At 37.6% G+C, this 27,319-nt stretch overlaps 1 protein-coding gene across 1 annotated transcript; it reads right to left on the bottom strand.

The window, feature by feature from the left end:
• Positions 1-27,319, bottom strand: LOC106087941 (Y+L amino acid transporter 2). Its single transcript, XM_013253162.2, has 7 exons — positions 26,025-27,319; positions 11,559-11,803; positions 11,222-11,490; positions 10,948-11,148; positions 10,625-10,774; positions 10,355-10,532; positions 1-97 (listed from the first exon to the last, which is right to left on the bottom strand). Exons 1-7 carry the CDS (start codon positions 26,480-26,482, stop codon positions 36-38), a joined length of 1,563 nt encoding a protein of 520 aa, XP_013108616.1. The 5' UTR covers positions 26,483-27,319; the 3' UTR covers positions 1-35.

Raw genomic sequence — 27,319 nt, forward strand, 5'->3', positions numbered from 1 at the left:
TAAAAAATACAGGTCACTTGAAAACAAAATCAAATTTAATCTTCCTTTTCCTCTTTGGCAGACTCGAAAATTTTTTGGCACATGTACGTCAAGTATGCTGAAAAAAAAACAATATCAATATTAAAATGTTTTGGTTAAATTATTTTTTGTAATCAAACAAAAAACGTAAAAACATATAGATAAATTATTGTAAAGTATACTTTTTATATTACGCGTAGTTAAATGTCCATAAAAGTCTATAAAAGGCGAGGCGGAAAAAATAACACCACCCATAAACCAAATTCTCGGTAACAAAAGGAGAATCAAAATTAATATATTTTCAAAAAATTTATTTTTTTTTTATAAAAATAACTTTAAGAATAAATTGATTCGACAATAACAATTTTGCGGATCCTTCGGATATTTTGAAATAGTTTCATTTACGAACATATGGGGGATTCCGTCATCATTATGTTCATCGGCGACATGTTCGTTCACAATGACGCTAAAAATGTCATGCATGATTTTCACGACAACTACAATATATAAAAATTTCATCAAAGATTTGCATGGGCTGTCGACTATATGTCTTCAACGATTTAACAAGGTCATGAACCCTTTATTTAAACGTCTTGACGATGAGCCTGTTGGGTCTGTTCGGCTGATTCTATTTCAAAGCTATTTTATTTAGTTGATGTTTGAAGATACACAAACGCAGTTTGGTCTTTTCAATAGTGGCAGTTTGCCCATCACTGGTGTAGACCAATAAAAACGAACAACGATGAAAGAGTTTGTTGTTGTTGCTTTTGCTCTGGCAACTACAGTAATGCTTTTTGTTGTTGTGGCTACATTTGTACGCGGAGGTAGCGATCCTCGTCCAGCTCCATAAGCGACCCATCTTATTCCGGTCCGTAGAACCGATCACCGGGAACGTTATGACCATTGGTTAATTTAAGGTCTTGTCATAACTCGCCATATCATATTGAGGATCATAGGCACTCAGTATTTAAGTAAGAGTCGGTGCCGCCCGACCTCTCGCTGAGACTCTCCACTCGATATCGCTGATTGTCCGACTGCAGTTACCGCTATTCCGTATGGAACATTCTATTGGGTTGCCCAAAAAGTAATTGCGGATTTTTTATAAGAAAGTAAATGAATTTTTAATAAAACTTAGAATGAACTTTAATCAAATATACTTTTTTTACACTTTTTTTCTAAAGCAAGCTAAAAGTAACAGCTGATAACTGACATTTGAAATTTGTCAACGCCGACTATATGAAAAATCCGCAATTACCTTTTGGGCAACCCAATACTATCCGCAAACCTGGGAACGCGTGCGGTAGCACACAGATCGAAGCTCAAAGTTTCAGCCTGGGTGTTGCTCATAGTTTTCCTGTGTCAGACAATGCTATGCATATTCTCCGCAGATTGCAGAAATGCATAATAATCCAAAGGTTTTCAAATGTGTTTACCGTCAGCTTTTTACGAGTCTAAGAGCAAATTGTTCGCATTTGGGTAAATTTTAACTAAGCTCTTCAAAGCAATTGATAATTGACTTGATAATTAGTGGAAATACGCTGCTGATGAAGGATTTGGTACCGTATTTGAAAGGTAACTGCCAACCCAAACAAATTGTCTTGAACGCACATAGGCGAAGAATTGTCAATATTTTATCTTTAAAGCACATGGTTTCTAAACAGCCTTCATGATCGTTTGGAGGATTTTATGGAGGTGGGCCGGTCCCGGTATTCTACTCCAATTGATCTTACATTTGAACCTCATTTTAACCCATTCGGCCTACCAGCGGATTGGTTTGAACGGTGGATGGTCCCCTTAGCAACAAATGGTTCAAAAACTTTTTAACTGATGCATATTTCCCGGTCGGCGTATACATACATACACATATCCGTAAGGCAGTGGGATGGTTTTCAGGAACTTGTTCTCAAAACTACGATATCACATTCGTTCTATACTTCGAACCCCTTTTATTTGAGTACCATCGATCATCTCGTCGATTTGGGGAGAGTTGTTTGGTGGTGTGATGGCGGCGCCTCCAGGCACTTGGGCAAATGTTTATATCAGACTCGTATTCCAATCTAAATACCTTTCATATGACACCGTTATTGTCAAAATAGTATTACATGCCAATTATGGGTGGGCCGTTCTCCCATGTAATTTGACCTCAAAGTTTTATAACAGATTCGCATTTTTGGATAACCCTAAGAGAGCAAACAAACTTTCACTTAAATCTGTACTCCGATCTCCAAGATATAGCGATTGCTCAAATACTCAGTGATTATGCTGCTCGATATGAAATATGAAGTTATTGGCGCATTTATATAACCAATGATCATCGCTTTCCCGGCGCGATCGATTATATGGACTGAAACGAGCTTGCTTGCTTATAGAAGCTACACGAGTGTCGCTACCCCCTCATGCATATATGTGGCAACTACAACAGCAAGAAGTTTTAAGAGTTGATACACATCGAATAAGGTGACCGTCGTGTCACAAAGGTATGCATATCCGGCTATGACTCTGAACGCCGGGGTACGAATACTGGCGAGAATATCAAAAAATTTTTTGCGGTAGTTATCGCGTCACTAATGGAAAAAAAATAATTTCGCGAAAAGCAAACACAGTACTAGCCTCAATGTTAAATTGTTCTATTATGATGCGTAAAGGTTAGGACAGGTTAGTAGTCTAAATGTTTTTCTTTTTCCGTCGCTAAGCAATGAATATTTAGTAATAGCCAGCCTTGAAATAAACAAGTCTCAATACTGGCTGACTCTCCTATATATGGCACATGATTCAGAGATGCCACCTTCAAACTTTAAGTCCCTCGTTGAAGCCGCTTCTGTAGAGAAGAAAAGCCTCTTGTAGGAAGTGATGCTAATACACATCACTAGATATGGGGAAGTTCGGATATCAACGAAAGGGGTGAGCTGCGCTGTGAATATATTAAAAGTTGCAATCTGGCGATTTGTAATAAAGGGGATAAACTGACCTTTATTACCAGGAACAGGCAGGAGGTACTAGATATTACCTTTGTATCGGAAGATATAAGTGGAAGAATATGCGACTGGTAAGTGTTGGATAACCACAGCTTCTCTGACCATCGTTATATTAGTTTCAGCCTTGAAGTCACTACTGAAGTAGTGGTCCCTCGGCTAAATAGAAGAAAGGTGGATTGGGATAAATTTCGGCACAAATTCTGCACGTCTATCCCTTCTAGACTAGAAAAGGAAGTGGAAACTATGGAGGATATAGACATAGTGGTCAAGCGAATCACGAAGGCCATGAATGACTCGCTTATGTCAGCAAGCCCTATTGCCAATCCAAGGGGCAAACAGCGACCGCTATGGTGGACCCCAGACCTGGTTGGTCTAAGGAAGGACTGCAGAAAACTCTTCAACAGAGCAAAAGCCACAAGACCACCACACGATTGGGACATCTATTAGGCTGGGCTAAGAAAATATAAGGGCGAGATTAGAAAGGCTCAGAACAAATCATGGGTGGAATTCTGCAGCTCCGTGGAGGATACATCTGAGGCCTCTAGGCTAAGGAAGATTCTGTCCTCGAGACCTTTACGGTGGGGTATATTCAGAAGTCAGAGAATGTATGGACAATGTCCAGTGAGGAAACACTAGTACTACTCGTTGATACACATTTCCCGTGAAATTCTCCAACGGACAACGTGGCGCCAGAAGAGGTTGTCACTGGTATGCATTCGTCGGAGGCTATCAGAGAAATTGTGTCTGAGCCGAAAATCTTTGGGCTATAAGAAGTCTCGACTCCTTTAAATCGCCAGGCCCTAATGATGTATCACCGGTTGAATTACAAACTGTGTCTGATAGACTGGTTCCCTAGCATAGGGTGATATACTCTGTTTGTATCAGAATGTCATATATATCTGTGGGATGGAGGGACATGAAAATCATTTTCATTCCGAAAGCAGGAAAATCCTACCTCACGAAGGCGAAAGATTTTTGTCATATTGGTCTGTCATCCTTTATGCGTAAGAGTCTTGAGAGGTTAATAAAACATATCTTAGGGCAAAATTCCCTGGAGATCACCTGTCGCGGCAGCAGCATGCATATAGTAAAGGCAAATCCACTGAAACAGACCTTCACGACCTAGTCGGCTACTAGAGGGTTCACTCGCTGTCAAGGAATATACAATGGTAGCATTTCTTGACATTGAAGCTGATTTCAATAATGTAAAACCCACGTCCATCATGAAGGAGTTGGAGTTTCTAGACATCAACTCTACCGTAAGAAAGTTTATTAATAACTTACTTACTAAAAGATGCATTACAGCAGGCTTGGGATCTGTGGATCTAAAAAGATGGGTCAGCAAAAGAACACCTCAAGGAGGTGTACTGTCTCCTCTATTTTGGAATATAGCCATTAACAATATATCATTGTCTCTGGAATAAAAAGGCGTAAAAGTGGTCGCATATGCTGATGACGTGGCAATTGTAGTTAGAGGAAAGTTTCCCAGCACCCTAAGAGATATACTTCAGGAAGTTCTGTGCACTTGCAGTGCAACAGCAAAGTGGGCTACCGAAAGGGGTCTAGGTATAAGTCCGTGCAAGACAAAAGTAGTTCTTTTCAGCAGGAGATACAAGTTGCCTACAGTGGAACCTGTCTCCTTGGGTGGAGAGAATTTTCCATTTACAGAAAGCGAAAAATTCCTGGGTGTTTTGCTGGACAAGAAATTCAACTTCAAATCCAATATTTTGGAAAGGGCAAGAAAGGCTACTCTTTCCCTATACACCAAGAGAGCCATTGGCAAAAGTTGGGGGTATAGACCAAGGGTCATGCATTGGGTATACACTGCAGTTGTCAAACCTATAACGCTATATGGCGTTGTGGTCTGGTGGATGGCGCTTCAAAAATGCACCTACTGCTCCAAATTAAACGACTAGGTGGGCTTTGGGGTGTACTCTAAAGATCTACAACTGGTCATACCGATCACAGCAGTGTGTATCAAGCAGAGATCCTTGCAATTAAGAAAGTGGTTGATTGGCTAAGATGTAGTGTCATTACGACGATTGGCATAAATATCTTCTCTCAGGCAGCCATTAAATCCCTGAAGAACGTATTTCTGAACACAAAAATCGCCCTCGACTGTCCCCGACCTCTCAACGAGTTGGCTGAACAGTTCAAAATTCACCTGTTCTCGGTGCCAGGTTACAGAGATATCCCAGGGGATAGTAAAGCGGATGAGCTTGCGAGACTAGGAACTACCCTACACATGCCAAGGATACTGGAATCCGTGGGTATGCCTCTAGCGACATGTAAGCTTAGTTTTCAGATGATAGATGGTCACAAAGAGGGGGCTGTGAGCATTCCAAAACTATGTGGCCAAATCTAGACTTGAAGAGGTCTACTGCTCTGCTGTCATTGGCTAAAATAGACGTCTCAGTTATTGTGTCCGTCATGACGGAAAACATGCTGACAGACTGCAGGTTGCCAGCAACGACTTTTGCAGAAGCTGTGAGGACATCGAAGAAGAAGAGAATATAGAACACATTCTGTGTGTGTGTCCCGCACTAGCAGTTAGAAGGAGTTCGACTTTAGGATCTCATTTCTTTGAAAACCTGTCTGATTTAGCGGATGTGAAAGTTATTGCGCTTTTTAAAGCGATCTGGATGGTTCAACGGTAAGAACTAGAAGGCATCTTCCTTCTTCTGTTCCTGTGGTATCACAATGGACGAAAACGTCTAATTGAGTCTGATGGCAGACTGCCACTTAAATCTAACCTAACCTAGGACAGGTTGAAAGGAGGATGCAGATATTAATCCGCCACATGCCGCTATGAACATACAAATAAGGTAGCAATCGCCATGTTGTTCTAGATACTAAAAAAAGTAATCTCGAAAGAAGAAATTCTAAGTCAGTATTCCGTGCTACTTACAAAATTGTTGTATTCCATTGTAATTGTTTTCCATACCAGGCTCCTAAGTTGATTCATGTCTGGAACTGTGTCCCCACCTGTGTCTATTAGCTACGAAAGCCAGACATTGGCATAGAAAATGCCCCAACGTCTCGTCATCTTTACCATACGCCCTCCACATGTATCACTTGCCGCACCCATTTTGAATAAGTGAGGCCATAGTCCTATATGTACCGTTATGATACCGAAGGCAATACTGACCTCCTTCTTACTTCCTTTCACAATCAGGATTTTCCCAGAGGATTTTGGGCGTCCTGCCAACCGTTCGTCGCCCACGCCCTTAACTCGTACTGCGTCGACCTGATAGGCTTCGGATTAACTATGTTTATTGACGGCAGTCCTCTGGCGTTCACTGCCAAATCGTCTGCTGTTTCATTCCCTTTACTTTAGTATAGCCCGATACCTAAAAGTTGCAGATCGTGCTATCCTCTGAAAAGACGTTAATCTACTTCTTACAATCCAAGACAGTACGGACAGTATACTGCTTAGATGGCCACTTTACTATCCTTAAAGACGTTAACACACCCGACGTCCTCAAGTTATAACCACACCACCTCATGCATTCCGAGATCGCCCGCATTTCTGCAGTCGAAAATAGACAGATCTCAGTCCCTTGGTTCCCACTCTGTCCTTTACTTTTGATCCATCTATGTTCCAGGTGGCAATACCAGAGTTCCGTCAATAGAAGATTGTGCCGCTGGCAGCAGTGCCTCGCACTCGACCTGAAGTTCCATCTCAGGTATCCGATAAATAAATAAAATGCTAACGTCACTTAACTAAGCAGCTATTTGTTGTTGTTTATCGTCAATAATTAGTGTGTTTTGTTTGTCATTGCCATCCCTTATCTAAACGCGTATTTGTATCGCCGCTCATTTATCGTCGATTTTTTGGAAGTTATAAGCGAACAAAGTAGAAAAAAAACATAATGTTATCATTTTTCACACCTTCAAATAATGTTTACTTTTTTTCTCCTGCACAACAAGACAATAGTCTTATAAATGACAGTAAGGATTATAAATACAATTGCATATCCTTCAAGAACAAAGCGTATGATTAATATACAAATCCGGGTTGGAGTTGGAGTCGGAGGCTTAAAGTCGGAATCGAGCCATTTTCCCTGGAGTCGGAGTCAAAAAAATTACCTCGACACCGACTCCGGGCAAAATAGAAAAAAATGTTCCAACAAAAAAATTACATAAAAAAAAGAAATTCATTAGAATATAATCTTTAGAAAAAATGTATTAGAAATTTCATTGAAATATTGTCTTAAGAAAAAAAGTCATTGAAATTTTGTCTTTAGAAACAATGTCATGAAATTATGTCAAAGAAACAATTTCATTGTTTTTAAAAAAAAGTCTTTTAAATTTTGTTTTCAGAAAAAATTTGATTGAGATTTTGTCTTTAGAAAAAGGTTGGGTAAAATTTTGTCTTAAGAAAAATTTTATTGAAATTTTGTCTCTAGAAAAATTTCCATTGAAACTTTGTTTTTAGAGAAAATTTGATCGAAATTTTGTCTTTAGAGAAAATTTAGTCGACATTTTTTTCTTTAGAGAAAATTTGAACGAAATTTTGTCTTGAGAAAAAATTTTATTGGAATTTAGTCTTTGAGAAAATCTCAATGAATTTTTGTCTTTAAAGAAAATTCATCGAATTTTGTCCTTACAAATAATCTTATTGAAAGTTTACCTTTAGAAAAAATTTGGAAAATATCAATGACATTTTTCGTTAATAACTCTTTTGAAATATTGTCTTTAAAAATGTCCTTGAAATATTGTGTTTAGAACATTTTCTCTTCTTTAAAAAACATCGGAATGAAAAATTCTATATAAAAATTGCAATAAAAGTTTTGCCTTAAAAAAAACACTTCATCGAAATAGTTTTTGGAAATTTTACGTTTGGAAAAAATTTCGTTCAATTTTGTATCACAGGACAAAAATTGTTTGATTATTTAAGTGAAAATGTCACTTTTTAGTTCTTCCATATTTATTCTGCATATCCTGCAATGAATATTTAAAATTATTAAAAACTTGCACACTTTTTTGAATAAGTTCAGTTTCCGAACAGACAGTTCAGGAAAAAGTTGCCCATTAATCACTACAATTTTTAAGTATATGGTTTAAAATTTCTTTTTGTATAAATTAAAATCGATCTACACAATATGGCCAATATTGGACAGCAAACGAGCCACAATAAGAAGTATTTATGCAAAATTTCTTGCGGATAGCCTCATTCGTTCCGAAGGTATCGTGATTTTGCCTACCTGTTGAACGGACAGACGGATATGGCTAGACTGAATACTTGATAATATTTATTACAAATATTTCGAGGTGTTGACTACGAAATGAAGGAAAAATGCACTTTATAGGGCGCACCCCCTAGTTATGAGCCCAGGAACGAGATTCTGAAATCCGTTTCTGGGAAAAAGGTCAAAATGGCCCCTCGGGGGACGTGCTCCTCATTGTTGTCGTTGGCGCAACCCAGGGTTTGCCGCGTGAATGTGGCAATCACATTTTAATGCCCCCAGGAGTATATTTAAATTGGGGTCCATTTACACCCACTATATGATTGATGTCTTCATACTCACCATCGTCCTCCTCCTCTTCATCCTAAATTTTGGATAGAAATGAAAATTGGAAAAAACGCTTCCTCCTCCTTAATATCTTTTATTTGGTACCCACATTTCCTTGGGTTAAAGGGGGTCCAAAATCCTCAAGTTCCCATAGTTCCCTTCCCAGGTGCAATTTTTATACCCTCCACAATAGGATGGAGATATCCTAATTTCGTCATTCCGTTTGTAACACATCGAAATATTGATCTGAGACCCAACAAAGTATACATATTCTTGATCGTCTTGATATTCTGAGTCGATTTAGCCATGTCCGTCCGTCTGTCTGTTCAAAGCACGCTAACTTTCGAAGGAGTAAAGCTGGGCACTTGAAATTTTGCACAAATACTTCCTACTAGTGTAGATCGGTTGGGATTGCAAATGGGCCATATCGGTCCATGTTTTGGTATAGCTGCCATATAAACCGATCTTGGTACTGTTTGAAGTATAGTCTAAATCGGGTTATAACTTGATTAGCTGCCATATAAAACGATCTCGGATTTTTACTTCTTAAGCCTGTAGAGAGCGCAATTATTATCCTATTTGGCCAAAATTTTGCATGAAATCTTTTGCTTTGACTTCTAAAAATTATGGCAAGTATTATTCAAATCGGTTCATAGCCTGATGTAGCTCCCATTATGCTTCTTCAGCATAAAGAGGCCCAATTCTTTTCCGCTTTGGCTGAAATTTTGTACAACGACTTCTACTATAACTTTCAACATATGTGCCAAATATGATCTGTATCGGTTTGTTGTTGTTGTTGTTGTAGCAGTGTTGTACACTGAGGCGGCAGACCTTGCCGATGAAGGAATCCATCGGGTCAATCCGATACGAACAACCGGCTGCCATGGGAATCTGATATAGCTCCCATATAAACCGATCTCCTGATGTTATATCTTGAGCCCCTATAGGGCGCAATTCTATCTGATTTGGCTGAAAGTTTGCACAATTACTTCTACTATGGTTTGCACAATTACTTCCCTCCACCATCCAAACTAAGTATGGTCCGAATCGTTACAAAACGTCCAATATAATAGCAATTTTTATCCATTATTCCTTGTTTGTCTATAAAGAGATACTGGACAAAGAACTTGACAAATGCGGTCTATGGTGGAGCGTATATAAGATTCGGCCTGGCCGAACTTAGCACTCTTTTACTTGTTTGTTTTTACATATTCATAGTCTACTCGCTAATACCATTCATTTGATACCCATATTGCCCAGGTTGGAGCATCTCACCGCCATTCTTTAGAGGTGGGTATAAAACATAGCATTTTTAAGTGCCCGGAGTCGACTCAGGAGTCGGAGTTGAGCAATTAGCCTAAAGTCGGAGTCGAGTCAGAACTGCTCGTCTCCACAGCCCTGGATTTAAGTGCATTAAAAAGTAAGCAAATAAGAGATTTTGTGCATAGCACAATATGTGGACTTCGATGGGATGAGCCCAATTCAGTTAGTAATCAATCAAATCTATGTTTGAAATAAGGAGTCTATTGAATATGCCCATACAAAACGAAACCACAACTGCCCAATTTCGGGTAAACACATACACTGTTGACGTTAAAAGCCACGAACAAAAAAAGCGATTTTTAATTTGAGCGAAACATGAATTTTTTTTTAATCTGAAGATTTTTTTTCATATGGCTAAATTATCTACAAATGGCGGCAATAACACTACACCTGAAACAAATTTTCAGTTTTCCCACTCGATTTTTAACCCAAACATATTACCTTTATTACAAATACCTATATTTTGTATATACATAGATCGTCAAGGGGCTACTAATCATTCAATTGTTTCGATATACTCACTTGTTGTATTGAGCAACCATTTGGGTTTGGATTGCCATACCACACCAACATAATAGAATGGTATACCCACAACCGTAATTAAAACACCCATGCCTACTTCATAGGGTGCCACGTAAATGGGCACTACAACTAAAAAGGCACATATCAAGACAAACACTACTGGTATCCATAGGGCAACCTGTAAATTGAAATGATAGATAGCCATTAGCAAATTAGCGCAAAAATATTTCTTGCCTCCTATGACAAGATGCTATTCAATAGAAGTCATACTTTTATGGGACGCTCCAAATTCGGTCGTGTATAACGGAAATACAATACAGCCGATACTGACAACATAATAAAGAAAGATTCCACGATACTACAGTATGTTATTAGCACATATACATCACTACACAGCAGCATTATAATTGATAATATACACTGGAATTAAATTAATTGACAAATGAAATTAAAATAAATTTAATGGCACTCGAATGCTTATGCACAGGGGCTGTATCACCAAGATAATTTAAATACATCGTAGAACTCGTGTGTGTACTAAGATGAATTCCAATTACCATGAGGCATTTATATCGATAAGTTGCTATACATACCAGAAAAACTAAAGACGGCACCGGAGTGAACTTTTTAACACTTATGTGAGACAATACAGCCGGCATATGGCCGTTGCGAGCACCAACAAAACACATACGTGATGAAGTCATAATATGAACCGAAAGACCACCAAATGCCGAAATAGCTACCATTAAGGGGATAATTAGTGACCAAGCGCCCAAAATTTTATCACCAAAAGTCTGTGAAGAGAAAGAACAGCCAAGTTTTAGTTTTCCATGTATTTTAAAGCTGTCATGGCAAAGTATCACTTACCACGGCGATAGCATCTGAAGCAATCATTTCCGACGCAGTTAATACAGCTAAATATGACATATTTGCCAACACGTAAATTATTGTCACTAAAGGCAGTGAAATATAAATGGCTCTTGGCAAGTTCTTGTAAGGATCACGCAGTTCTTCAGTCATAAAATTCAAATAGTTCCAACCGGCATATGAAAATATGCCAGAATAAAATGCCACCGATAGTTTGCCAGGATCAGTTTCCGTATTGGCAAAAGCATCCGAGAAGTTTTCAACATGACCTGTTTAAGAAAAAAAAAACAGCCAAATAAATGGCAAGGAAATCATGCACGCTTTGCTGTCACCTCACCCATACACATCCACGCTAAGCCTATGATAATAATAAGGACCAATGCTGCAATTTTTGTAAACATAATAATATTTTGCATTTTTGTAGTCACTTTCATGTAACTAGAGTTCAGGTATGTTAGGAAACAAATGGTGGCTGCAGCCAATAGTTGTTTGGCAGCCGTAGGTATTTCACAGTCCGCATCGAAGAAAGGTTGAAGTACATAAGAAGCAAATGTTAGTCCCATAATGGCATTTGTTGTAGGTCTGTACAAATGATAGAAAATTAAAAACGTTAATAAATATGCAGAAAAACATAAAACTTAAATATTTGCGTGAATAAGCATCTGAAATAAAAAAGTATTTTTCAAAATTGGAACATACACTTAAGACTTTCATCTCAAAAACAGCCAAACCAAGATGCGAATTTTTGAAACCTCTAAACATCCCAAATACAGATAATATCTTCTAATATATTAAAGATCCTAAAATATTTATTTAAAGTTTTAGGCGCAACCGCATTGCGTTAACGAATAGGGTGAGTAGATACTTCGCCCTGAATGCGGATATCGAATTCACGCCATTGTTGTCTATGACGCTGAACGCGTTCGAATCCTGGCGAGAACATCGGACAAAACGGTGTTTATCCCCTCTTAATGTTGCCGACATTTACGAGATACAATGCCATGCATGGTCATTCCCCAAAGAGGTGTCGCACCTCGGGACGCCGTTCGAATTCGGCTATAAAAAAGGTCCCTTATCATTGAGTTTAAACTTGAATCGGAAAGCACTCATTTATGTGTGAGAATTTGCCCCTTCTCTATTCCTGGTGGTAATGTTTTTTCTTAGGGTAATGTTCTCATTAGGGGAGGGATGGCACCTCAGACATTTCGACTCAAATATGTATATCAAATTCGTGCTGCACTTCCAAATCCCTTTGATTTGAGCCCCATGTTGCCATAGCCGATAAATGTGAACCGTTTGGAGGGTGTTTTGGGGCTAGGGCGAACACCGGCACTTTGCACTGAAAATAGATATCAAATTCGTTCTTTATTCCCAACGGAAATGAAGTTCAGTTTATCAAATTCGTTTTCTACACTCAAATACCTTTCATTTCAGTCCCATATTATCATAATGGGTCAAATAACCCATTTGAGGTATCTTTAGGAGGAAACGCAATCTACTGCCTAATACTTTTAATGTCATATTCGTAATCTACCCACAAATACCTTTCATTTGAGTCCCATATAGCCATGGTCGGCTAATATGCCTATTTGGGGGTATTTGGACGGTGGGCGACCTCCCATTACTTGGACCTAATGTTTTATGCCATATTTGTAATCTACTGCCTAATATTCGGTTGCCCAAAAAGTAATTGCGGATTTTTTAAAAGAAAGTAAATGCATTTTTAATAAAACTTAGAATGAACTTTAATGAAATATACTTTTTTTCTAAAGCAAGCTAAAAGTAACAGCAGATAACTGACAGAAGAAAGAATGCAATTACAGAGTCACAAGCTGTGAAAAAATTTGTCAACGTCGACTAAATGAAAAATCCGCAATTACTTTTTGGGCAACCCAATACTTTGCATTTGAGTCCCATTCTGACATGAACTTCGAATATATCTGTTTAGAGGAGATTTGGGGTTGGCGGACCCACTGGGTATTTGGACCCAAATTTTAATGACATATTCGTTTTCTGGTCTCCAGTACCTTTCATTTGATACCCTTATTGTGCCCATCAGATCACTTTCGGATATGGGTGGGGTTTTTGGGGAAAGGGGGAAGGTCCGCGTCCACCGGATATCTAAAAATTATATAGCTTATGTTTTCTTACAGACAAACGTACACAATCTATAAAAATTTTAAGAAAATCGGTTCAGTCAATTATCATATGGTCATAATGGCTCTAATGGCGTTTTTTAGTGGTGGCGTGACCCCCTTTACTTCGATCAGATTTTGTATGCCTGATTAGAAATCTACTCCCGAATACCTTTCATTTGAGCCTCATATTGAAATGAACGTCCAATATGTCTGTTTGGGGGAGTTTTGGGGTTGGGGCGGCCCGATAGTTTCTCAGATTCAAAAGTTACCATATTCTACTCACCAATACCTTTCATTTGATACCTATATTGTCCCGGTCGGTCTACTTTTGATTTTGGGTTGTGTTTTCGGTAAAAGGGGTAGGGTCCGTCCCCCTTTCCGATACCGAAAAATTATATAGGCTATGTTTCCTTCCAGATCAACCTAAACAATATGAGAAATTTCGAGAAAATCGGTTCTGCCGTTTTTCAGTCTATACGGAACAAACAAAACGAGTCCCATATATCCGTGATTGGCTAATGTGCCCATTTTTGGGCGTTTTTTTGGGGGTGGGGTGACCCTCTATACTTCCACATGAAATTGTTTGCCAGATTCGTTATCTACTCCCGCATACTTTTCATTTGATACCCATATTGTCGTTATCGGTCCACTTTTGATTTTGAGTGGTCTTTTTGGGGTTACGGTAAATTATAAAGCCTATTCCTACTTCCTGACCATATTCGTAATCTACTCCCAAATACCTTTCATTTGAGTCCCATATTGTCATGATCGTCAAATAAACCTATTTTTAGGGGTTTTGGGGCTGGGGTGGCCCCCAGGTACTTGGACCCAACTTTTATTATGAAATTCGTACTCTACTCTTGAATACTTTTCATTTGAATCCCATACTGTCCCGATCGGTCCACTATTAGTTTTAGGTAGTACTTTTGGCGTGATGGGGGAGTGTCCGCCCCCTCCCGATATCAAAAAATTATATAGCCAATATTTCCTTCCAGACCAACCTACACCATCTGTGAAAATTTCAAGGTAATTGAAATTTATATATAAGATTTGTTTGCGTCTTTAATGTCTAGTAATTGTTCAGCTTTTGCATTTGCTAACGATGTGATTATGCAAATTTGGATGTCCTTCAAAGATTATTTGACTTTTCTGTGTTTCGTTTACATGTTGGTGTGTAATAAACACTAGTAAGACTAGAGTAATGCATTTTGGCAATATACCTAAAGGTGCTATAAAGTCCCTATTTGAAAGGGTAAGAGCAGAAGTGTTATCGAGATCATAGGTGGTCCCGGTGCCTCTTGGCAGGATCCTAAATTTAGTCAACTAGGTATTTCGAAAAATTGTTCGGGCTCTCAAATCTTCATTTGTGGATATTGGCTAACATATGCTAGTTTGGATTAAGCAAGCAGATGAGGAGCATAGCCACCTCTCGACAGACGAAATTTACACTATACAAGACACTGATACTATCTGTGCTTGTGTTGCTAAGTCAATCCAAAGCATTTGATTGTGTTAACCATAACATATTATGCAGAATATGTACCAAGCATTGCAACAAAGCTAATATCTAACTACCTATAGGATCGTGTTCAATCTGTCGTGATAGGAAATCACGTTTTCACACCGTTGCATACAAAGCAGGGAGTTCCTTAAGGGCCTATCATCAGACTGACTGACGCATTCAAATATCCAAATCTATGCAGACGGTGTACACATTTGTCTGAGTTGCTCAAAGACTGAGCTATGCCATGGAATAGAGAAGCTAAACACTGACTTAAGCAATGTCAACAAGTGGGTTATGGAAAACAAACTGCACATAAATCAAAATATATCAATGAACTTTTCAAACCGCAGCCAGAAGTGTACAAATTGGAAATAACGCTATCATACAGGTATATATTGGGTTGCCCAAAAAGTAATTGCGGATTTTTCATATAGTCGGCGTTGACAAATTTTTTCACAGCTTGTGACTCTGTAATTGCATTCTTTCTTCTGTCAGTTATCAGCTGTTACTTTTAGCTTGCTTTAGAAAAAAGTGTAAAAAAAGTATATTTGATTAAAGTTCATTCTAAGTTTTATTAAAAATGCATTTACTTTCTTTTTTTAAAAAATCCGCAATTACTTTTTGGGCAACCCAATAAATCAAAAAATCTTGGTGTAATTATTAATCGAACACCAACATGGAAGGACCATATCATATCAGCTACTGGCAACATTTTCGGAATGTTAGGAACACCCTATAAAACACATTTATACCACAAAACATTAGATCTTTTTTAGCGAACCAGACCTGAACCAACTTTGGGGAGTGGTATGGAAAAGAAAGAATTTTGTAAATAGCACGGAATTCCGAACTTAAAATTTTCTTTTCGAGGTTACTTTTTAGCTTTTAGAGGGCACAACAAGCCGATTACTGTCTAAGGTGTATGTTCATAGTGACATGGGGCGGATTAATATCCGCACCCTCATTTCAACCTAACCTAATTGGAGAGTCTCAGTTAGAAGTCGGGCGGCACCGACTCTTGCTTACTTAATTATTGTTAACTTATTATGGTTATTAACTGTAAAACACTCTAATGAGTAGCCCATTGTAATTATCTACATTGGCCGTTTTTATGGTTTTTTGTTACATGTTCTGAATCAATAAATAAATAAAAAATAAATAAATACTGAGTGTCTGTGATACTTGATTTGGCAAGGGGAGTTATTCTCGCCTTTGAATATCCAATGGCCATAACGATCCTGCGACGATGGATTCTATGGTCAAGAACAAGCTTCTACGAAAGTCGGAAATTTATTTATTATTAAATTTATCCCAATTCGGATCCGAAGTCTATCCGAATTCTTATCGAAAAATATATGGAGTGGTTGACACGATTTCGGAACGAAATGTCGGAGGGTAAACTAATGTATGTGCCAAAGTTTTTGACAGAATGTTCACAGAATTATGGGAAATTCGGAAGGGAATTTAGAGTTGTCTTTAAGACTCCTGATGATAGTACCTCACAAATGTCGCCAGAACTAGGAGGCGATATCCACTGCTGAACATTTTTTGGTGATGTATTCGTCAGGATTCGAACCTAGTCACTTAGCGTCACAGAAGAACATGTTAACCTCTGAGCTACGGGCGGCTTACAAAGACATTAGACAATGTGTTCGGACATCGTTCAGAATTTCTTCCGAACTGTAACGAAATTTTTTCTAACGATAAATTGTGCCACAAAAGCAAGCACAAAACAGAAGACAGTAGGAATCCGACACAGAGTTCCGAATTCCATCAAAACTGTCGGAACAAAAATTCCTTACGGTTCAAACAAATAATTATGTGAAAAAACAAGCACAACAAAGCTAAAAACATCCGAGACGGCGTTCAGACGACGTTCAAAGTTTACACCCGAACTATCGAAGAAAAATTAAAAAATTTACGACAGGACGTTCAGATATCGTTGAGAATTCTTCGGAACTTTCTGAACAAATATTCCTACAGATAAACAGTGCAGAAATAGTTCAGAAGTCGGAAGAAAAATTAAAAAAAAAAAAACAATACGAAAAAATTGTCAAACATCGCTTAGATTTTTTTCAGAACTGTCGGTACAAAAATTTCCTCAGAGTGTCGAACAGAATTCAGAACGAACTCGGTAATATGTTGTCGGAAGACTTCAGAATTTGTTGATTTATCTGATATCGGATATTTGCAAAAATTTCAGCCAAATCGGATTTCAATTATGGCTTTCAGGATCTCAAAACATTAAGTATATCCAAATCTGAACCGATATTGCCCAGTTTCAATCCCCAACGATATCAATAAAAAGTATCTATGCAAAATTATAAGCGGATATCTTTATTTGTTCGACCGCCACCATAATCTCGACAGACGAGCGGAAGGAATTGTCTAGATCAACTTAGAATGTGAAGACGATCAAGAATACCTATGGCTAGATTAGTATTCCCACCCTCCCACCACCATCGGTGTCCCGCAGTGCGATGGCTATCCATTATGAGAAAGGATAGGCACCGCTGATTTTTTTTTTTGTTCTCGTCAGGATTCGAATCCAGTTGAGTATAAAAAAAGAGACCACTTAATGACTTTTCTTCGTTAGGTGCTAGGTTGTACCATTCCGGTTTTTTTGACCTAAGAAGCATATGAAAATGAAATTCGCAACTCGCAATTTTCATTATGTCATGAGACTCGATAATAGTCAATGAATCAATCATTCAACTTTTCAAAAAATTCAACGAAAATGCCATCATACGATCACATTGGCTATGGATATTCTCTATTGTTGTATTGCATATGTAAAAAAGTGCATAAACACAACCGTTGGCATTAAAGATTAACTGAAGGCCAATGTTGAATAGGAGTCAAGACACAAGGTTAATGTCTCACAAATAACGTGTATGTATATATAGATACATAATATTATGTAAGAACACTCAAACAGGTTATCTTGCCCATATGTTTAAGAAACAATTGCGTTTCTTACAATTTGTGTGCTAACTCCATGTCCACCAAACTGATTTCGTGTTTGTAGATTTGCTTTCTGCATTATGTATTTTTAGAATAAACAACAAGATAACGCTATAAAAATTTATGGCATTTGTTTGATAAATACTAAAATATGTATAAGGGTTTAATATTTGCTTTCTTAGACATTTCTCCGAAAACGCGAATAAGTGAAGGCAAACATTAGAAGGGATCAAAGAACCATCCATTTTCTAGGAAACTAACAAATGATTTTTAGCAATTTCAATTTCAAAAAATGTTAAAAATTTACGAAGATCATGCTGAGTACTGGTTTTGGTTAGTACGATGATATGTACATACAAAATTTAAATTCGAATTCGACTACGACTACGACTGCTGTCGAACCAGGCACGGGATAGCTGTGAGCACCACACAGGCTGGTGCATTGAGGTCCGATCTGTGTAGTGTTCAATGCTGTCACGAGAAGCTTAGCTGAGAGCTACCGGGCGCGTCTACAGGTTGCGGATAGTGGAATGTTCCATACGGAGTAGCTGCAACGGACGTAGCGGATAATCAGCGGTATCGTGCGGAGAGTCTTAGTGAAGGGTCGGGAGGCACCGGCTCTTGCACAAATACTGAGTGCCTATGATGCTTGATATGACAAGGCGATTTATTGGCGCCTTTAAATAACCAATGGCCACCTTGTTCCCGCGGCAATCAGTCCTTTGCTTCGGAACGGGCTTTCTCATACAGGAGCTTGACGAGGATCGCCAACTCCATATGAAGACGTGGCTACAACAACAACAGCTGGTGTCGAAAGAACACCTCAATCTAAAAGCCAGCTCAATTTGGACGTCTTCTATTATTATGAAAAATTCGAACTTTGAATACCCACCACCTCGGGTATATATGTAAAACACCTTCCATCAAAATCGGGTGAAAATTGCATACCCTATGTCCCACAGCAGTTATATCGAAATATGTTTCGATTTGGACCAAATACTAATAAGTTGTAATTGTGTATAACAAAATGTTGGTCTTTTTAGAAGCTATATCTAAAAATAAACCGATCTGAACCATATATGACACAGATGTCGAAAAGCCTAACATAAGTCACTGTGTCAAATTTCAGTGAAATCGGATTATAAATGCGCTTTTTATGCGGCCAAGACTTTAAATCGAGAGATCGGCCTACATGGCAGATATATCCAAATCTGCACCGATTTGAGCCAAGTTGGAGAAAGATATCCAAGAGTCTAACACAACGTACTGTCCCAAATTTCAGGGAAATCGGACAATAAATGCGCTTCTTATGACCCCAAAACCTAAAACCGAGAGATCGGTCTCTATGGCAGCTATATCCAAATCTGGACCGATCTGCACCATATTGCAGAAGTATGTCAAGTGGCATAACTTAACTCACTGTCCCAAATTTCGGCAACTTCGGACAATAAATACGCCTTTCATGGGCCCAAAACCTTAAATCGAGAGTTCGGTCTATATGTCAGCTATATCCAAATCTGAACCGATCAGGGTCAAATTGAAGAAAAATGTCGAATGGCCTAACACAACTCACTGTCCCGAATTTCAGCAAAATCGTATAATAAATGTGGCTTTTATGGGCGTAAGACCTTAAATCGGAGGATCGGTCTATATGGGGGCTATATCAAGATATAGTCCGATATAGCCCATCTTCGAACTTAATCTGCTTATGGACAAAAAAAGAACCTGTGCAAAATTTCAGCTCAATATCTCCATTTTTAAAGACTGTAGCGTGATTTCAACAGACAGACGTACAGACGGACGGACATGTCTAGATCGTCTTAGATTTTTACGCTGATCAAGAATATATATACATTATAGGGTCGGAAATGGATATTTCGATGTGTTGTAAACGGAATGACAAAATGAATATACCCCCATCCTTCGGTGGTAGGTATAAAAATCGTTTAATGGTTATATATAAAACGTTTCCACATCCGTTTCCCACGGAAATTATCCAAAAATTTGACACACAATTAATAGCCTACGGCCCTCAGTCTTCGGCCCAACGAGGGTTCTCAGAAGCCCCGCAGAAAAAAACAAGAAATGGATCATGGATCGCATTTGTCAAGTTCTTTGAATGACTTTTTCAATATGTATGGACAACCCTAAGTTATTGACAGATATAAACCGTACTTGTCATGTCTGTTACAAGACATAACAAAATACCACCTCCAAAATTTCAGACAAATCGAGTAAAAATTGCGCCCTCCAGTGGCTCAGAATGTCAAATTGGGAGATCGGTTTATATGACAGCTATATTAACTGATTTAGACCATACTTGGCACAGTTGTTGGAAGTCATTCCAAAACGACCTATGCAAAATGTCAAAAATGTACGATGGGGGTAGACTAATTTCGTCATTCTGTTTGTAACTACTCGAAATATTCGTCTGAGACCCCATAAAGTGTATATATTCTTGATCGTCGCGACATTTTATATCGATCAAGCCATGTCTGTCTGTCGAAAGCACGCTAACTTCCGAAGGAGTAAACCTAGCTGCTTGAAATTTGGCACAAATACTTCTTATTAGTGTAGGTCGGTTGGTATTGTAAATGGGCCATATCGGTCCATGTTTTGATATAGCTGACATATAAACCGATCTTGGGTCTTGACTTCTTGAGCCTCTAGAGTGCGCAATTCTTATCCGATTGGAATGAAATTTTGCACGACGTTCAAACCGGTCCATAACCTGATATAGCTGTCATATAAACCGATCTTGGGTCTTGACTTCTTGAGCCTCTAGAGGGCGCAATTCCTATCCGATTTGGCTGAAATTTTGTATGGCGTATTTTATTCCTACTTTCAACAACTGTGTCAAGTAAGTTGCAAATCGGTTCATAACCTGATAAAGCTGCCATATAAACCGATCTGGGATCTTGACTTCTTGAGCCTCTAGAGGTCGCAATTATTATCCGATTTGTCTGAAATTTTGTGCGACGGATCCTCTCATGACCGTCAACATACGTGTTCATTATGGTCTGAATCGGTCTATAGCCCGATACAGCTTACATATAAATCGATTTCTCTATTTTACTTCTTGAGCCCCCAAAGGACGCAATTCTTATTCGTATTGGCTGACATTTTGCACAGGACTCCTACATATAATTTAATTGTGACCCAAACCGGACCATATCTTGATATCGCTCTAATAGCAGAGAAAATCTTTTCTTATATCCTTTTTTTGCCTAAGAAGAGATGCCGGGAAAAGAACTAGACAAATGCGATCCATGGTGGAGGGTATATAAGATTCGGCCCGGCCGAACGAGCACGCTTTTACTTGTTTTTAATTACGATCGTGATTGAAATTTTTGTCATTTTCAATTTAAAAACTAATTGATTCAATAATTTTTTTAATTGAAACTATACTTTTTCAATTACGATCGTGATTGAAATTTTTGTCATTTTCAAATAAACAACATGTAAAAAGGTTTTATGTAAACCACCTCTCGTCATAATTCGGTGAAAAACTGTCCCAAATTTCGGCGAAATCGGACAATAAATCCGTCTTCGAGAGCGAGAGATCGGTCTATATGGCAGCAATATCCAAATCTGAACCGATCTAGGTCAAATTAAGGAAGGATGTTGAAAAGCCTTACACATCTCACTGTTCCCAATTAAGGCAAAATCGGACAATAAATGCGCCATTTAGGGCCCCAAGACCCTAAATCGAGAGATCGGTCTATATGGCAAATTGAGGTAGGATGTCGAGTGGCCTAACGCATCTCACTGTCCCAAATTCCAGCAAAATCAGATAATAAATGTAGCTTTTATGGGCCTAAGACCCTAAATCGGCGGATCAGTCTATATGGGGCCTATATCAAGATATAGTCCGATATAGCCTATCTTCGAACTTAACCTGCCTATGAACAAAAAAATAATCTGTGCAAAGTTTCAGCTCAATATTTCAAATTTTAAAGACTGTAGCGTGATTTCAACAGACAGACGGACGGACATGGCTAGATCGTCTTAGATTTTTACGACGATCAGGAATGTATATACTTTATAGGGCTGGAAATGCAAACGGAATGACAAAATGAATATACCGCCATCGGTGGTGGGTATAATTAAGTGATGTAATAATTTTATAAATTAAATCTGAAATTTTCTTCAATTACAATCGTGACTGCAATTTTTAAAATTTTTATTTAAAAAATTATTTGATTCAATAATTTTTTGAATAAATCTTAAAAAATTTTTTATATATATAATGTGATTGAAAATTGATTTTTTCTACAATTGTACAATAAAGACCATGAGCAATAACTTTTTTTTCTTTTTGTCACTCAATTCGTTTATCAAATCATTGAAAAGCGCATTTTACAGACGGAAAACAGCTGTTTTTATTGATTTGGCGAACAAATTGAGTAAAGAAAAGAAAAAAAAAATGTTAGTGGTCTAGGAAGTATTTCCCGAAAAGTTTTTTAGATTCGACAGCATTGTTAAGACTGCTCGTGTTTGAAAAAGTCTAGCCGCTCAAAATTTTGACAAATACTCTTTATAGATATAAGATAAAACCACCCCACCAACAAACAGTTTTTCGACGTTCTATTTAAATTTCTATACGCATTTCTAATAAGATAAAACCACCCCACCAACAAACAGTTTTTCGACGTTCTATTTAAATTTCTATACGCATTTCTAATTTTATAAATGATCGAAATATGCATATTTATGGCATAACGGTTTCTTTAGCATCGATCTAATTATAACATAATTTAAATAAATGTTTTTTTGTTGGGTTCACTTTCCCACCGCATGTAATTCATAAAGTTACTGCCTCGCTACTCTTTTTTTTATAATTCAGAAAACGATATTTACCCTTTCATTTTTGGAAAAACCCATGGAAGTGCTTTGTTTCTTAGGAGTGATCATGGATTCAAACATAAACCTCAAATTCGTGTTCCAGAAGTTTTACATGTGTGGACCATGTTGCAGCGAAGAGCGCGTTATCCAGCGGACTTTTCGTAAAAATTCTAATATTTGAATATTTTCAATTAAAATTTTAATCGATAAATTTAAAGAATTGATTGGATTTTTAACTAACAATTTATGAAAATTCAATAATTTTTTTATTGGATCAATTAAAAAATAATAGGAAATTTCAAATATTTTTAATCATTTCTTAATTGAGAATTATTTCAATCACCTTCCCCAAAAACTGTGATTGATATTATCATTTTCGTTATTGAAGCAATTTCAATTAAAAAATTAATTGAATCAATTATTTTCGTGATTGAAACCGATATTTATTGTTTTCTGTGTGTTTGGCCGGCCATGTGTTTTAATTATTTTAGGCCTTTTTTCCAAAGAGAGTCGAGCTAATGGCCATGAGAAATTATGTTGTAAGAGAATGTTTTAAGTTTTTTGCCTGTTAAGGCGAGATCATTAAATTTTACAATTCTTGTTTGTTTCTCTTTCGAGTCGAGCTCAATGATCGGAGATGCAAATGAAAAAGGAAAGCCAAAGATAGCAACACTTTGGTCTTTGGTTAGAAGACTTTTCAACCATATTAGGTGTAATGGCTTCAGGGATCGTGCGTTGGTATGGTGTATTTGAATTGTATTAATTGCGAAAACGCATCTATGATACAATTACCACATTAACCAAGCTCGACAATCCAGCTTATTAGCTGTACTTTTTCCAATGCATTTATATTTGTGTAATGGCAGACATTCTGTATGTGGTAAATTACACTGCTTCCGTACCACACATGATTTTTGATCATCTGTTGGAAGTTGTATTGATGGAAATTGTATTGATGCCTAGCTAAGAAAGGCAAATACTAATGCTATCTTTTATGTAGTACACTTTGTTATTCAGTCTAAAATAGTCTGTGTTTTTAAAATCAATGAAAAATGTGCATCTTTGCAATTGAAGGAAATCAACAAAATCTTTCATTCAGGAATAAGAACAACACTATGAGCAAAAATAACAAACTTATTACCTAAGGTTGGTTTTGAAACATTAAAAGAGTTAACGGAGCTACAAAGTGCGGAACGTGCCTATGCCAGAACTATTATATTATCCACTACAATATCCTCGTGAATGCTATTAAGACCCGCCTGATGTACTACTTGATATAGAGAGTCCCTAATTTATACATCCATCATTCTTAACACATCGAATTATTGATCTCAGACCCAACAAAGTATATACATATGCTGGTATTCTTGATCGCCCGTCCGCCAGGCTGCACTTCTGTCAGTCTGTCTAAACCAACCTAACTTTCAAAGAAATAAAAAGCCAGACGCTTGAAATTTTGTATTTGTATTGAATAAATAAATACAATAAATAATTACTTATTTTTTGTGCCCACAACTTGATCTTTCCCGTTGTTAATAATCTTAAGATTTTAGGCATCATTTTGAAAACTACCGTCGGAAGGATCAGTCAAAACTTAAAAAGGATCTTACCCCTTGATGCAATATTATTAAAGTGCTACCCACCCAAATGATCTGACCTACCTCGTGAAAATGTTGGTGTTAAGCACAATCGATTATGGACTGTTTTCTCTGTAGAATTGATTGATGATAGTGTGAGATTGATATGCATTTTTTTAGAAAATGTTTTGCCGTAGAAGGGTTTCCATACTTTGAGCATAGGTGACCAACACTTCTATTAATGAGATGTTGGTGTGTTGCAATGAAATGACCCATACCTAGGGCAAAAAACGGATTCTCCTATTTTCGATAAAATTAGGGTATATTGGATCTATGCAGTTCGGATTAATTACGTTGTAGTGACAATGTTGGAATTTTCTACGATTATTGAATTGTTGTTGTAGAAGTTCGGCTATAATCACAATTTTTAAATCGATTCGCTCCATTATAGTATTTCTTTCATTGCTTCCATACATGCATATTTAGCAGCGGAGTCGGCGCATACGTTTCCATATCAATCTCAATCAATCAATCTCATCAATCAATTCTACTGAACAAAATCCTACATTGCTTATCCACTCCGACATTAACATAATGCAACTATATATGCAATATAATTTTATAATTTAATAATATATTGACTTTATGAGCCTCTAGAGATTGACTTTTTGAGGATAAGAGCGCAATTCTTATCCGATTTAGCTAAAATATTGCACATTATGTTTTGTTTTCACTCCCAACAACTGTGCAGAGAACAATCCAAATCGATTAATAATGTGATATAGCTGCCACAAAAATCGATCTCTCGAATTAATTTCTTGAGCCTCTAGAGGGCGCAGTTATTATTCGATTTGGCTGAAATTCTTAACGTTGCATTTTTTATGACTTCTAACAACAATGACAAGTATCGTCCATATCGGTCCATAACTTAATAAAGCTACTGTATACTTTAAAAAGTATAATCCATATAAGTTATAAATGTATATAAAATTCGGCCCGGCCGCACTTCACCCGCTTTTACTTGCTTTTCTAATCCACAACAACAAAAAAAATAACAAATAAAAATTGGTTGGTAATAAATTTGTGCATGGTTTTGGGTTGAGAAAAGTCAAATCGGTCATACGGTTTTAACCAAATAGCTATAAAATTTGCCCATAAACATTCCAGTAAGGAACAGGGGCAAACTTCTCACATATAAATGAGTGTAGTCCGATTCAAGTTTTAGCTCAAAGATAAGGGATCTTCTTTTTATAGCCGACTCCGAACGGCGTGTCGCAGTGCCAGCATTAGGAGGGGATGACAACCGCTGAAAATTTTTGTTTTGTATTCTCGCCAGGATTAATGCAAAGCATTAACAAATCCTAGATAGAAACATATCAACAACATATCTTTTGAGAAATGCCTCCATACCCCTCGGAACTCCAACTTAATATTCGAATTTATTACACATTCTGATGTGATTTAAAAAACCTACTTCACACATGTATATTCCAGCCTACATCTACTATATGATGGAAGTAATAAATAAATAAAAATATGTTCAATACTGATGTACGAATTGTTGCTTTTTTGCATATGCAACAACAACTATTGTCGTTTGATCAACATTGGCCTGGCCGTTTTATTGAAAGCCAAATGGAGCAATCCAACAAAGATAGAAAAGCTCACATCGGTGACAAACAATTAGGCTGTTACGTATGTAGTATGCGCACACACAAATGAAAATAATATAAGAAAATAAGAAAAAAATAAGTACAATTGAAAAGGAGACTTACACAAATATCATCATGGCATCCCATAGATAGAGGAATGCGGGCAATGAACCGTAGGCCTCCAATATGTATGCATAATCGCCACCTGACTGTGGTATCGATGTACCTAGCTCCGCGTAACATAGGGCCCCAATCATAGACAACAGACCACAAAGAATCCAAATGATCAGAGATGTACCAACAGTTTCCACCTGTTGTATTACCCCTTTTGGTGATATGAATATACCGGAACCAAATATGATTCCCAAAATGATTGCGACTCCTTCTAATAGTCCCAGACGTTTCTTCATCTGAACCCTGCTGTCATTGCTATCCGCAGATTCTCCACGTTTATTGCGATCATCATTGCCGCAAGCTTTACCGGCATGATTATTGACACCTATAATTGGAGGAGGATTTTCCTGATTTGGTGTCAGAAGAACCATTTCACTGGTGGGTGATTGTAATTCCGTCACGGGCATCTTGGGCCGTCGCAATCTTAGTCAGCACTTGTGTATGCTCTCTTCTGCGGCTAATGTTCAACTAAACCAAATATTAAATCCGCACAGCAGCACCAGCAATCTACAGATATTGTGTGCATATGTATTTAAGTGTGTGCTATGATGAATGAATGATACATTCGATGTCGCACAGGCATAAACAATACGAAAACTGCTTGTCAAACCGGCTAATTGAAGCTTTCTGTAGAATCTTGATTGGTGGTCACCCCAATGCGTTCAACTTTTGTAATTGCGAGTTTGTTTTGCTACGCTCTTTCTTTGTTTATGGGCCAAATGCACTCCCCATTTCTCATCGCTCTCAAACCAAACGATTATTTAATGGTAACGCCATACAACCACTTTCGATTTTCTTTCGGTGGGGTGGTGACGCGTCCGTCCGTCCGAATGAAGGGGCAGTGAGCGAAATATTCAACGAGACACACGATTTTAGGTTAGAATTCAAAGGCTTATGTTGCACTCGCTCACTTTGACACAAATAATCCGCTGATGGTTTGTTTATATCAGCTGTTTCCCGATAACTCTATTTACTTTATTTTATTAACTTGACAATGAATTTGCATAGATTATTTTGTTTAGCTAAGACTGATAACAAAAAAAACGTAAACACAGCTAGCCATACGCGTGGAGAGCACTAAGAATGAAGACGGGTCAAAGTCTTGTTGACGGCGTAGAATCATCTTTTTAGTCGGCGGCATTTGCTATTATTTAGTTGGAAAGAGCCAATAGTACACAGAAAAAAATGGCCCGGCACCCAAACGATGTGATTTTGATTTAACTAAGAAATTTGTATTATATTCA

Source organism: Stomoxys calcitrans, chromosome 2, assembly GCF_963082655.1.
Source record: "Stomoxys calcitrans chromosome 2, idStoCalc2.1, whole genome shotgun sequence".
NCBI lineage: Eukaryota > Metazoa > Arthropoda > Insecta > Diptera > Muscidae > Stomoxys > Stomoxys calcitrans.

What these genes read in the sequence shown, in the direction of transcription:
- LOC106087941 (XM_013253162.2), bottom strand. Translation starts at nt 26,482, where the DNA reads ATGCCCGTGACGGAATTACAATCACCCACCAGTGAAATGGTTCTTCTG. An exon ending in GATGCCATGATGATATTTGT is followed by an intron (nt 11,804 to 26,024) that starts GTAAGTCTCCTT and finishes TCATTTGTACAG; the next exon opens with ACCTACAACAAATGCCATTA. An exon ending in CTTAGCGTGGATGTGTATGG is followed by an intron (nt 11,491 to 11,558) that starts GTGAGGTGACAG and finishes TTTCTTAAACAG; the next exon opens with GTCATGTTGAAAACTTCTCG.